The 14,092-nt window shown below is 50.1% G+C and overlaps 1 protein-coding gene across 1 annotated transcript in view; it reads left to right on the forward strand.

The window, feature by feature from the left end:
* Positions 1–14,092, forward strand: part of LOC143039994 (uncharacterized) — a 129,156-nt gene that overhangs the window by 33,447 nt on the left and 81,617 nt on the right. Inside the window, exon 2 of the mRNA XM_076210512.1 lies at positions 8,465–8,646. Within this exon, the coding sequence (XP_076066627.1) occupies positions 8,465–8,646 (182 nt within the window). The remainder of the gene's footprint in view (positions 1–8,464; positions 8,647–14,092) is intronic.

A 14,092-nucleotide genomic window follows, 5' to 3' on the forward strand; every position in this document is an offset into this window, starting at 1 on the left:
AGTGAATGGGAGATGAATGGGTGAATGTGGGGGATAAATGAAGGGGGCCGAAGTGGGGGGGTGAAGAGGGGTGAATGAAAGGTGGGCGAAGGGGGGTGAAAGAGGGAGAAATGGGGCGAAGTGAGGGTGAAGGTGAGGAAAAGGGGGAAATGGAGGACAAAGGGGGGGGAGCGAAGGGGGGGAGCGAAGGGGAGGAGGGGGAAGCAAAGGGGAGGATGAAGGGGGAAGTAAAAGGGAGGGGAAGGGAAGGGGCAGCTGGAGAATGGAGAGGGGGAAGGGAGAGAGGGGAGGGAGAGGACGATGGGAGAGTAGAGTTAGATGAACCCAAAGACTGAATGAAGTCATTAGAACGTCGAATATGTGAAAGAAACAAACTCGGCCTCGGCTCTTCGTGACTCAGTCTAAACCATAACATGAAAACCCGATGACCTGCGCAGAAGAGGAGGAAAAACGTGTCATCACTGCGCATCTGTTCGTCACACGAGGACGCATCATCTGTGCACGACACCTGTCCTGTCAGTCCCCATCTCGAGTCAGAAACACGTGTCCGACTTCCCCAATACTGGTTGCATGTGTCCGGTTGATGCTACCGGATCAACCGGAACATGTTTCACCGGGTGACCTGGGCAAGATGCGACCGTACCGGTGACTAGTTACCGGCCTACCGGGCTGGTACGTCGGTCAGTTTTGTACCTGTTGATCGTGTCCGGTCAATGTAATAGTTGGTATTCACATCTTGCGATAGTAATACTTCTGCGGTCGTGTTTGAAGTAACCACAATCCACAGGATATATATATATATATATATATATATATATATATATATATATATATATATAGAGGGAACAGTTGGGGAGGAAACGGAAAAGAAACGAAACTCAAGGGAATAGAGGTACGAGGAGAAAAGTGGAATAAGATAATGAAGGGAAAGGGAGGGAAGGAGAAGGATGGGAAGGAAAGGGAAGGCAAGAGAAGAGAGGGAAAGGAGGGGAAAAGCAAGGGAATTTGAGGGAAGGGAAGGCAAGGCAAGGGAAAGCGAGAGAAAGCGAGGGAAGGGAAAAGGAAGGCGAGGGAAGAGGAAGAAAGGGGAGGAAAGGAAAGGAGAGAGAAAGTGAGGAAAGGGGAGGGAAGGGAAGGTAAGGGGAGGGAAGGGGAGGGAAGGGAAGGCAAGGCAAGGCAAGGGGAGGGAAGGGGAGAGAAGGCGAGGGAAGGGAAGTGAAAGGGAAAAGATGTCTTGGTGCGCGAGGACATAAACCCTCTTGATGGATGCCCAGAAATGGACAAGAAGAAGAAACGTGTTCGGAAGAGATGATGATTCTGACGTCTGTCTGGAACGGAGGGGAAGGAAGAGGGGGGAGGGAAAGGGGAGAAGGACAAGAGAGGGGGAGGGAAAGGAAGGTCGAGGAGGAGACGGGAGAGGAGAGGAGAGGAGAGGAGAGGAGAGGAGAGGAGAGGAGAGGAGACAGGTAAAGAGAGGGACGGAGACGAGATTATAATCAGGTTGGAATTTGTCATTTTTTTTCCTTATATACACATTTGTGTATTTGTTTGATTTATTTCTTTATGTTCGACCTCGCTATAGAACAGACTTTTTCCTCTTGACATTCATGTCCATTATAGCATGATCTTATATTTTTATCGTTATGATATATATCGCATGATATGTGGCCACGCCATGGACAACAAGGTCGCCTGTCAACAATCTCTCTCATCAGTTGGCACTCACTCACTCATTCACCCACTCACTCACCTCCTCTAAAAACTTTCGACATACTCCCCCTCCCCTCCCCCCTCTCCTCTCCCCCCTCTCCTCGTCTCAATCTACCCTCTCCCCCTCACCTCGTCCCAATCTACCCTCTCCCCCCCTCCCCTCAACCTAGCCTCAACCTCGTCTTTACCCCATGCTACCCATGCCCCCACCCCACCTACCCTCGCACCCCTTCCCCCCAACAACCCTTGCTCCCCCTCCCCCCAACAACCCTCGCTCCCCCTCCCCTCACTGACCCATGCCCCCTTTCTTCCTCGTCCCCCTCTTTTCCTTTCCCTTCCGTTTCCCTCCCCCTCCCCCTCCCTCCCTCGTCCTCGTCCCCCCGTCCTCCTGCGACAGCCCTAACACAGCGCGGCGGCGGCGGCGGCGGCTGCGGCGGCGGCTGCGGCAGTGGTGGCGGCAACACACGTAATGACAGCAGACTAACCGCAACCCACGCAAGACCCTCGTTGGTTGCGGTTGACTTGCACACAGCCGACTTCACGCACACGCACGCACACGCACGCACACGCACATACGCACAAGGACAAGACCAACTTAGTCCAACCACACACACACGCACACACGCAATAACATGGACGCACATACACGCACAGACGCAAATACGTACACACGCAGATACGTACACACGCAAACATACACGCACATAAATACACACGCACACAAATACATACACACACGCTGAAGCTTGTACAAACAAGTCCATGGTATATGTGGAAGTCATGTCCTGTTTAATGTTTCTTTATGTGAACATATACATGTACAAGTGAATATAATTATAGTAAGAAGTAGGCACAGTTCAACCATAAGTCTTTCGTGAACATTTTGTGAACAACGTCTACAATTGGAATACAAGGTTCAGCAATCATGTTCGTTTTATTTCAATTGAAAAATTAAAGTAATTTGTTTAGTTTTGGCGATATAACACTATTATTAGACTTGCAACATGATATACCCCCGATGGGATAATGACAAATTAATGTAGGTGAAACTTTAAGCTACTTAAACAACGCACCCCTACGGTCCCGAGTTTCTCATTTTTCATGATCAGACAATAAATAGATAAATAGATAAATAAATAAATTAATTAATTAATAAATATAATAAATGAATATATAAACAAATAAATAGAATGAATTTAAAAATAGAATAGAATAAAACAAATAGATAAACAAATAAAATAAATGAATAAAATGAACAGATAAACGAATAAAAATAAAATTAAATTAATAATAAATAATATAAAATGAAAATAAATAAATAAATAGTAATAATGATAACCAATGTATGCGTATTTTCAAATCCAAATCGAATCAGTCCATTGGAATCCATTTCTGAGCAAAGGCCTCTTTCAGCCTCTTCACACGACGTCGAGCCAACTTTTGCCGCGTCACTCCTGCAAACTTCCCCTATCTCGTCCTTCCACCCTTGTCTGGTCTCCCAACTACTTTACATACTGTACATTGAGTTTGGTGCAAAAATAGCTATCTGTTGCACCAACATCATCACCACTACCACCAGCACCATCACTACCACCACTACCATCTCCATAATCACTACCACTATCACCACCACCTCCAGTACTATCACTACCACCAGCACCGTCACCACCATCACAACCTACAGCACCAACACTACCACCAGCACCATCACTATCTCCATAATCACCATCACTATCACCACCACCTCCAGCACTACCACAACCACCAGCACCGTCACCACCACCATCATAACCTACAGCACCAACACTACCACCAGCACCATCACTACCGCCACTACCATCTTCACCATCACTATAACTATCACCACCACCTCCAGCACTACCACTACCACCAGCACCGTCACCACGACCATCACAACCTACAGCACCAACACTACCACCATCACTACCGCCAGCACCACCAGCACCAATACTACCACCAGCATCACCACTACCACCAGCATCACCATTACCACCATCACTACCTCCAGCACCACCACTAGTACCACCAGCACTACGGCTACCATCACCACCTCCAGCCCCAACACTACCATCATCAACACTACCACCATCGCCACCTCCAGCACCACCACCACCATCACCAGCACCACCATCATTACCACCACCAGCAACATCAGCAGCAGCAGCAGCAGGAGCAACAGCATGATCATGCTTAGTTTCGTTTATGCTTTTCTGGGCCGTCATGCTGACGTACCGAAGGTATACTATTCTCTTGGGTCACTCTGTGGTCTGGGAGGTCACGAAGGTATCACGTCGGTCCTCGGGGAGGGGGGAGGGGGGGAGGGGGCTGGAGTTCGAGGTGATGTCACGGACAGACGTGACGTGACGTCATCCGCGTCCCCCCCCCCCTTTTTTTTTTTTTTTTTTTTTTACTTGAGGTTTCCACTGCTGCTTCTCTGATATCGACAAAATTTTGTACTGAAATCTTTTTGTTGTTGTTGAGTATTTTGTATGTTACAACAGTTTCTATACGATTAGTGATGTTCTGGGAACAATTTTGTATTAATACAGCAGGTGGATCAGGTTGGAATGTTCGTAATATTACGTCATCAAGTTAAAAGAAAACATCTTTTCGATCATTTCAAAGAGAGGACAAAATAGAAATATATAAATAAATGTATAAATAAATAAACAAATAGATGAATAAATAAACAAATAAATGAATAAATAAATAAACAAATAAATAAACAAATAACAAATAAAAGTGAAGAAGAATTAGTTCGTGTTTATCACAATCCATTTGATCCTTCCCGTGCTGGGAAATAATGTATTTTTCCTTCAAAGCTCCCACAAATAGACGATGAGCTTACACCAGAAGACACTAGTGTATTTGGAATTGGCCAGGAGTGCGGGACTCGAACCTGCGATTAGGAAGAAGGCATGGGACCCGCTCTCTTCCGAGTGATCCACCCCCTTTTTTTTTAACGTTTACGTTAAGGTAGCCGAGGCGAGTGGCAGTCACTGCTGGCTCAACGGGATCGTTCCGGAGGCTGGGCACCCAGGTCGCGCGCTTAACAGTCGCAAGCGGTAGTTTCTGCTCAAGAACAGATGAGCAAGAACTTACAAACACTGTGTAAACAGGAGGAGGAGGAGGAGGAGGAGGAGGAGGAGGAGGAGGAGGAGGAGGAGGAGGAGGAGGAGGAGGAGGAGGGAAGGACTAGTAGAAGGAGGAGGAAGTAGTAGAAGTAGGAGAAAGAGGAGGAAGAGGAAGAGGAAGAAGAAGGAAGAGAGAAGGAGGAAGGAGGCAAGAGGAGAATGGAGACAGGAAAGAGGAGTGAGGAGAGAGAAGAAAGGAAAGAGGAGGAAGAGGAGGGAGGAGAGAGGAGACAGGAGTGAAGAGAGACGAGGGAGGAGACAGGAGGGAGGAGAGAGGAGGGAGGAGAGAGGAGGGAGGAGGAGAGAGGAGGGAGGAGGAGAGACGAGGGAGGAGGGAAGAGGAGAGACAAGGGAGGAGGAGAGATGAGGGAGGAGGGAGAAGGAAAGATGAGGTAGGAGAGATGAGAGAGGAGAGATGAGGGAGGAAACAGGAGGGAGGAGAGAGGAGGGAGGAGATAGGAGAGAGGAGGGAGAAGAGAGGAGGAGGAGGGAGGAGGAAGAAGAGAAAGGAGAAAGGAGAGACGGGAGAGGTGAGGTGAGAAGAGAGGAGAGAGGAGGAGGAGTTCTCCTCCGGTGTCACCCTAATATGATGACGCCACTATAACGATGACATCACAATGGACTGGGAAGCGGCTTCAACTGTGCCTTGTATTTCTAAATTCCCCCAAATAGTAAATAAATCATTTGTGTAATAAAAGCCTCAACGAGAGATGAAACCCCAGAATCACGCAAATCATTGACAATCAAGACGTTTTGAGTGTATTCGTGTTTCCATACATACATACACATGTACGAGTATATATACATTTAATTCGAGTAACGATAATTGCAACATCCAAACGCTCTCTGTGGAGACATTCCAATGTCGAAAGGACCTCACTGTTCTTGGTATTACCTGACCAGGTGTCTGGTATGGATAGGTCAACGCAATCCTTGATTATCGAAGATGAGGAGATTTGGTCGTTTCTATGACAATGATCTGAGTCAGCGTTTCCCAACCTGAGGTGCCGAAATCAATTATAGGGGTTGCTGGGAAGTAATGCACACAAAAATCACATATGTATCATTGATTACCTAATTGTGCATATTTTAATTTTTCCATGCTATTTTATTTTTCTAGGGTGTTCTTATTTCTTCTACAAACAAAATTGTCGATTTGTTTCAGTCCTGAGGAATCAAGAAAATAAATCATCAAGCAGTACACTTCATTTTCTTTTGTCTCTCTAATAACAAGACAGGGGTGCTGGACTGCTTAGACGTGACAACACGGGGTGCTATGGTCGGAAAAGGTTAGGAAACGCTAATCTATGTCATGCAATCACAGAGATCCTTCGAAGGAGTATTCTGTCCGCCCACCACGCCAAGACCTCGCGGTGTTTGTACAAATGTACAAAATGTCCAACTTGTACACTCAACTTTCGTTAATCCTCTTAACCCTTGACATGTAACCCAGCACGAACACGCATGCACACACACACGTGGACACGCATGCACGCACGTACACGTGTATTCGTGTTGGACTATATGTTCGGAGGGTCAACGAGTATCATCAAAATCCGCACAAAACTGTTGTACATTTGGGTTAGGAACACCCAGCAGCTCTTCTCATCCTTGATACTCAGGTACTGCGTTGACCTGTGCTTAATATGGCCAGGTGATGCCTAGGGGGGCAGTGAGGATCTTTCAACATTGGAATGTCTTCTTCAAATCTGAGAAGGCTTGTGTGTTGCAACAATGAATCTCCTCCCTTGAATATAAATGTGTGTGTGTGTGTGTGTGTGTGTGTGTGTGTGTGTGTGTGTGTGTGTGTGTGTGTGTGTGTGTGTGTGTGTATGTGTGTGTGTGTGCTCGTGTGTGTGTGTGCTCGTGTGTGTGTATGTGTGTGCAAAAGCCTCGCGCGTGCACGTTCTCGTGCGCGTATACAATGTATACGAAGACATCCTCATAAGTTGTAAGAGAAGTAGAGGGAAACGCAAAAAATGAACAAGAGTGAAGAAGCATCACAATACGAAAGTAGTCGAGGAATAAACAATTGTTCCATTTGTGTTTTCCTCCGCTCCTCATTCACTGTATATGTCGTGTGGTTACTAACAGAGTTGAATTTGTTATCATATATCCGAATAAGTTTGTTGTGGGTCGCCAGTTTTGTCCCTCTACATGACTGTGTGCTTGCACCAGTCCCCATTTCCAAAGGTGATTGAGGTGTTGATTATAATCGATGGTCGAGAGGCTAAGAGATTGTATTATATGTACCTTACAGAATCAGATATTCCAGAGACCGGATTTACCACTTGGGCCATTTGAACCTTTGATGTGAAGACATATGTAATTGCAAATAGAACGTACAGACGTTTCTCTTGTCTTCTGTCGAATAATGAATTCTTTCGTAGCCAAGCCCAAGATGTAGCCGGGAATGGCAAAGGCCACGGATTGTAAAGAAAGATATTCCTTCAGTGCATAAAGACCAGGCCCTCCCCTCCCCCTCCTCTCCCCTATCCTACCCTCCCCTTCCCCATCCTGCTCAAACTTGCCCTAATCTACCCTATCCTTCCCTATCCTCCCCTACCCTACCCTACATCGCCCCATCCTGCCCTCCCCTTCCCTCCCCTCCCCCGCACTCCCTTCCCCTCCTCTCCCCTCTCTTCCCCTTCCCTTCCCTACCCTCCCATCCTTTCTTCAGAGGAGCCCAACCCACAGCCCCAAGATATCAAAAAGTATTTACGAGAGAGTCAAGGACGCTGCCCAATTTCGTGAGGCTTTGAACCAAATGAATGATTCGGTTAGTTATGTCATTATAACCTACGGCTTTGATTCAGCTTCATCAAGTTGTCCCCTGCAACAAGGCCACATTCCTCAGTTATTTTGTTTTGGTCATGTTAAGGCGATTTTCGTGCAGTTTATGGACCGGATTTCAACCTTACAGATCACGATCGGTCGATATTCATTTCCATCCGGAGGCCTCAGACTCCAAAAATTTCTTTTACTCACAAACCTAAAAATCCAAGCGAGTCGCCGTGTTTGAAGGGTTGCCAAGGTTCTGAACGAGTGTTTCTCCGAGATGTAACACGGAATCAAAGTGGGGGCAATGTTTGTTATGCTTAAATGAAAATTTGGAGCTTCATGAGACCCCAAACAGCGTCAACAATTATAGTTCGTATGCTTAGAGGAGATACGGTCGTTATTTGCGTCTTTGAGTAAAAAAAGAAAGAAAAAAAAATCTTCCATCCAGTAGTATCTGGCATCCCTCGTAGGCTGGAGGGCCAAAGACTGACAATTCCACTGATTGAAAGAACATCTCTCAAAAGGACTTTTTTGGTCAATAAGCCGACGCGCGCACACGCACACGCACGCTTACACGTACACACGCACACATACACATTCACACGCTCACGCATGCAAACGCATACACGCACGTATATGCGCACGTTCAGGCCCCACGTCCACACACACGTACACACACGCGCGTACACACGCACATACTGTTCTGTACACAAGATACATTGTACACTTCCTCAACCATGAAGAACACCACACCATGACCCCATTGGGCTTCTCCAGCTCAGTCGACTGACGTCCCCTCTCTCTCCCTTTCTCGACAGACAAGCCCGAGGATGAGGGATCCGTACGCGTGGGAGGCAAGGGCAAGAAGATGCGGAAGCCGAGGACCATCTACTCGAGTCTCCAGCTGCAGCAGCTCAACAAGATCTTCCAGAGGACCCAGTACCTCTCCCTGCCGGAGAGGGCCGAACTAGCCGCCAAGCTCGGCCTTACGCAGACACAGGTAAGAGGAGGTTCTTTGTCCTGAAGGATGCCTGGGCGATATGGGAGGGATTGGACCAGACAGGTAATTGCCGAATCGTCTACCTCATTGTTGATCTACTTATTCATTTATTTATTTATTTTAATAACGACTTCCATCATCGTGGAACTGTGTGGTGAAAGCATTCAGGATCTGTCTCCCACAGACACAGTTCATTGGCCCCTCTCTCGCCAATGACTGTGGTCGACTACCCTTTCGTATTTTGTATTATTTCACTTTAATGAAGCCTAATACAGAAGTTCATTTATCCTACTATCTACTACAGTCTGCTCAAAATCGAGGTTTTGTACATGTGCTGATTTGGGTGGTGGGGACCTGGTACCTCTCAGGCATAGGAGGGCTGATCTTAAGAGTGAGAATGACAGTCTACATCTCATCCACGATACAATGCTGCTTTTTGGTTGTTGTTTCTTTTCTGCCATCACCTCTGCCAGACGAGCGTAGAATGCCTTTGCCTTTGGACCCATCCCACCTGAAGTCGTAAAGGTTATAGGAGTGAATGAGCCATGGTCCACATTTTGTATACGCTCTTCAGACATCCTACTACTACTACTACTACTATCTTCTTTAATTGAATAACGACCTCAATCCTCGTGGAACTGTGTGGTGAAAGCAGTCAGGATCTGTCTCCAACAGTCACAGTTCATTGGCCCCGCCCTTGCCAATGACTGTGGTCGACTACCCTTTTATATATACCACCACCACCACCATTCTTCTCCTCTTTCTCTTTCTCCTTTTCCTCTTCTTCCTCTTACTCCTCCTCTCACTCTTCCTCCTCTCACTCTTCCTCCTCTCACTCTTCCTCCTCTCACTCTTCCTCCTCTCACTCTTCCTCCTCTCACTCTTCCTCCTCTCACTCTTCCTCCTCTCACTCTTCCTCCTCTCACTCTTCCTCCTCTCACTCTTCCTCCTCTCACTCTTCCTCCTCTCACTCTTCCTCCTCTTACTCCTCCTCTCACTCCTCCTCCTCTTACTCCTCCTACTATTAATCCTCCTCCTCTTCCTCTTTCTCCTCTTTCTCTTCCTCCTCCTCCTCCTCCTCCTCGAGACTCGGTCTCATACACAAGTAAGGGGACCTTCTCTCACCTGAAGGAGACTTGGGCGATATGGGAGGGCATGGACAGGTTGTTAGGTAGTTGCCGACTCATCTACCTCATTGTTGATCTATCCGATTATCTACTAGTCCTACTCGAACATCGGCCTAACGCAGACACGAGGGGTAGGTCTCTCCTGAATCTACTTAATCTACTTGTTCATCTACCTGCTTACTTCCATTACATCTGTTCTCTTGCTTTTTTTATGTTTTTTGTGATATTTTCTGTACAGTCTTGGAGGGAGAGGGGGGTGCAGGAGGGGAGAAGGGGCAAGGGGGAGGGAGAGAGGGGCTGGTAGAGAGGGGTGGCAGAGGGCAGGGGGAGAGGGTGACATGGGGTGGGAGGGGGCAGCGGGAGAGGGAGGAAGGGGAGAGGGGCAAGGGGGTGAGGGGGCAAGGGGAGAAGGGTAGCAGGGGCAGGGAACAGGGAGAGAGGGTGAGATGGGTTTAGAGAGGGTGAGATGGGGAGAGAGAGGGGGGGCAAGGGGAAGAGTGGGGCAAGGGGGAGAGTGGGGCAAGGGGAAGAGTGGGGCAAGGGGGAGAGTGGGGCAAGGGGAGAGGGGTGAGAATGACTATACCCTTCAAAAAGATAAAATTCCTTGCCGGCAACCAGAATATAATATGTTAAGCCTCTTACTGGGATTGGATCTCTAAAATCGTAGACCAGATTCTCTCTCTCTCTCCCTCTCCCTCTCTCTCCCTCTCTCTCTCTCTCTCTCTCTCTCCCCTCTCTCTCTCCCCCCTCTCTCTCTCCCCTCTCTCTCTCCCCCCTCTCTCTCTCCCCTCTCTCTCTCTCCCCTCTCTCTCTCCCCACTCTCCCTCCCCACTCTCTCTCTCCCCACTCTCTCTCCCTCCCCACTCTCTCTCCCTCCCCACTCTCTCTCCCTCCCCACTCTCTCTCCCTCCCCACTCTCTCTCCCTCCCCACTCTCTCTCCCTCCCCCCCACTCTCTCTCTCTCTCTCTCTCTCTCTCTCTCTCTCTCTCTCTCTCTCTCTCTCTCTCTCTCTCTCTCTCTCTCTCTCTCTTCCCCTACCAAGTGATCCTTCCCGGCTGCCGCCATATGAATTTATTTACCAATTTCACAAGAGAACTTACACCTTGGAACTACGTCATGCTGCATTACTCTCATGCTGCGCAGTGCGCGTTTATGTTGTTATGCTGTTCCCTGTTGCTGACACGACGCCGCGACTGAAGCATGAAAAAGGATCTGAAATCGATGGAGCTCGGCCGGACTCCCCCCTCCCCCTCCCCTCCCCTCCCCTTTCCTCCCCTCTTCTCCCCTCCCCTCCCCTCTTCTCCCCTTCCCTCCCCTCCTCCACTTCCTTTCCCTTCTTCCTTTCCATTCCCTTCCCTACCCTCCCCCTCCACTCCTTCTCCTCTCCTCCCCTCCACTCCCCTTTCCTCTCCTCCCCTTCCCTTCCCCTCCCCTCCTCCTCTTTCCTTCCCCTCCCTCCTCCTCTTCCTTTCCCTTCTTCCTTTCCATTCCATTCCCTACCCTCCCCCTCCCCTCCTTCCCTTATCTCTCCCCTCCCCTCCCCTTCCTTCCCTTCCTCTTCCTTTCCCTTCTTCCCTTCCATTTGCTTCCCTACCCTCACACTCCTCTCCTTCCCTTATATCTCCTCCTATCCCCCTCCCCTCTTCCCTCCCTTCCCCTCCCCTCCTCCTCTTCCTTTCCCTTCTTCTTTTCTATTCCCTTCCCCTACCCTCCCCTTCCACTCCTTCCCTTATATCTCCTCCTCTTAACTTTACTCCTTCTCTCCCTCTCCTCACCTCTTTCCTCCCTTCCCTTCCTCTTCCCTTCTCTCTCCTCCTCTACCCTCCCGTCTCCTCCTCTACCCTCCCCTCTCCTCCCAATCCCTACCCTCCCCTCCCCTTCCCTCTCCTCTCCTCCTCTTCCCTCTCCTCTCCTACTCTTCCCTCCCCTCTCCTCCTCTTTCCTCCTCTTTCCTCCTCTCTCCTCCTCTCTCCTCCTCTTCCCTCCCCTCTCCTCTTCTTCCCTCCCCTCTCCTCCTCTTCCCTCCCCTCCCCTCGCCTCTTCCCCTTTCCTTACCTTGCCTCCTTCACTTCCTTTCCCTTCCGTTTCCTCTCTTCTCCCCTCCCCTCCCCTCCCTTCTCTCCGCTCCCGTCTTCCATCCCGTCCCCTACCATCTTTTCCTTCCGTTCCCCCTCCCTCCCTTCCCTTCTCTTCCTCTTCCTTTCCCCTTCTCTCCTTCCCTTCCTTTCCCTTCCCTCAACTCCCCTCCCCTTCTTCCCTCTCTTCCCCTCCTTCCCTTCCCTTCTCTCCCCTCCTCTTCCTTCTCTGCCTTTCCTTTCCCTCCTCTCCCCTCCTCTTTCCTTCCCTCCTTCCCTTAATTTCCCCTCCCTTCCCCTCCTCCCCTCCCCTCCTCTCCTCTCCTTCTCTTCCCTCTCACTTTATTCTCTTCCTCCCTTCCCCTTTCTTTCTCTTGTTCTTCCTTTTCCTCCTCCTCCCAGTTACTCCCCCTTTGCTCCCCTTTTGCTCCTCTCCAATCCCGTTCCCCTCCTTAGCCTTGAGCGTAATCGCCCGAATCCCATTGTGGACATTTCAAGAAAATCCCACAACGCCAATTAAGCGGCGCCTCCTCTCCACAGCTTCTCACGACCCCAACGAGGCTCAGATGAGGAGCTCCAACGCGAACCAACGCGAGCCAACGCGAGTCAACGCGAGTCAACGCAAACCAACGCGAACCAACGCGAGTCAACGCGAGCCAACGCGAGCCAACGCGAGCCAACTCGAAGGAAGTGGAGGAATAAGAGGAAGAATAGGAAGAGGAGGAAGATGAAGACGAGGAGGAAGAGGGGTTTGAGGGGAAGGAGAAAACGGGGGAAAAGGAAAAAGAGGAAAAGAGGATAAAAGAGGAAAAGAGGGGAAAATGGAAATAAGAGAAAGGTTAAAGAGGAAGAAGAGGAAAAGAGGAAGAGGAGGAAGAGGAGGAAGTGGAGAAAGAAGAAGAGAAAGAGGAAAAGAGAAAGAAGAGGAGGAAGGGGAGAAAGAAGAGAAAGAGAAGACGAGGAGAAAGAGGACGAAGAGGAGGAAGAGCAGGAAGAGTAGGAAGAGAAGGAAGAGGAAGAAGATAAGGAAGAGGAGGAAGATGAGAAAGAGGTGGAAGAGGAGGAAGAGGGGAAGATGAGAAAAAGGACGAAGGGGACGAAGAGGAGGAAGAGGGAGAAGAGGATGAAGAGAAGGATGAGGTCAAAGTGGAGGAAGCGGAAGAGGAAGAGGAAGAAGCGGAGGAGGAAGGAGGAGGAAGGAGGAGGAGGAGGAAGAGGAAGGAGGAGGAAGGAGGAGGAAGAGGAGGAGGAAGAGGAGGAGGAAGTGGAGGAAGAGGAGGAAGAAGCGGAGGAGGAAGAAGAGGAAGAGGAGGAGGAAGAGGAGGAAGAGGAGGCGACTGTACATATACTGTAGACCAACGCCCACCCCCATCCCTAGCCTGGCAAGCCGAGTTTCCCGCGCCCGTTCTGGTTGCCATAGCAACCGAGTGTTATGAGCGGCGACTGAGGCGTTCCCGCTGCCGCCGCCGCCGCCCCAGCCGCCCCCAAGGGGGCTGTGGCGGGCGCGCCTTACGTGTCGGTAATTAATACGTCAGCCCGCCGCTACGCGCGCAATTATCCCTGCAATTATTCACAGTGTCATGTCGGGCAGGGGCAGCGGGGCAGCGGGGCAATAGGAAGGGCAGGGGGCAAGATAGGACAGGGGGGGGTAGGGCAGGGAGTAGAGGAGGGCAAGGGGAAGGAAGGGGGGCAGATGACATAGTAGGACAGGGGGATGCAGGAAGAAATGGCGGCAGGGGGCATAAGGGCAAGGGGGCAGCAGGAAGGGCGACAGGGGTGGACAGAGGGGTTAGGGGGCAGGGAAGGTCAAGGGGGTAGGGTAGGGGGCAGGGGGAGGGTAGGGGGCAGTGGGTAGGAAAGGGCAAGGGGTAGTGGAGGGTAGGGGGTAGGGGAAGGCAAGGGGTTAGGGGAAGGCAAGGGGGTAGGGGAAGGCAAGGGGGTAGGGTAGGGCAAGGGGGTAGGTAATAGCAAGGGGGCAGCAGGAAGGAAAGGGGGCAGGGGAGGGCAAAGGGGCAGCAGGGAGGAAAGGGGGCAGGGTAGCAATAACGGTGGGGGGGGGGCGGATGATATGGAAACAAGTGAGGGTACGAGAGGAAACAACGGAGGGTGGGGAGGATGGGGGGGCTTGTCAGGTAAGGCTACAAGAGGGAGACTGTCAGATGAGGCTACAAGGGGCGATAAAAAAGACAACAAGGGTCGCGGGGACGGGGGGGGGGTGTTGATATACAGAGTTAGTCACCACA

The sequence above is a fragment of the Oratosquilla oratoria genome, chromosome 27 (assembly GCF_046742065.1).
Source record: "Oratosquilla oratoria isolate Oo_2021 chromosome 27, ASM4674206v1, whole genome shotgun sequence".
Taxonomy (NCBI): Eukaryota; Metazoa; Arthropoda; class Malacostraca; order Stomatopoda; family Squillidae; genus Oratosquilla; species Oratosquilla oratoria.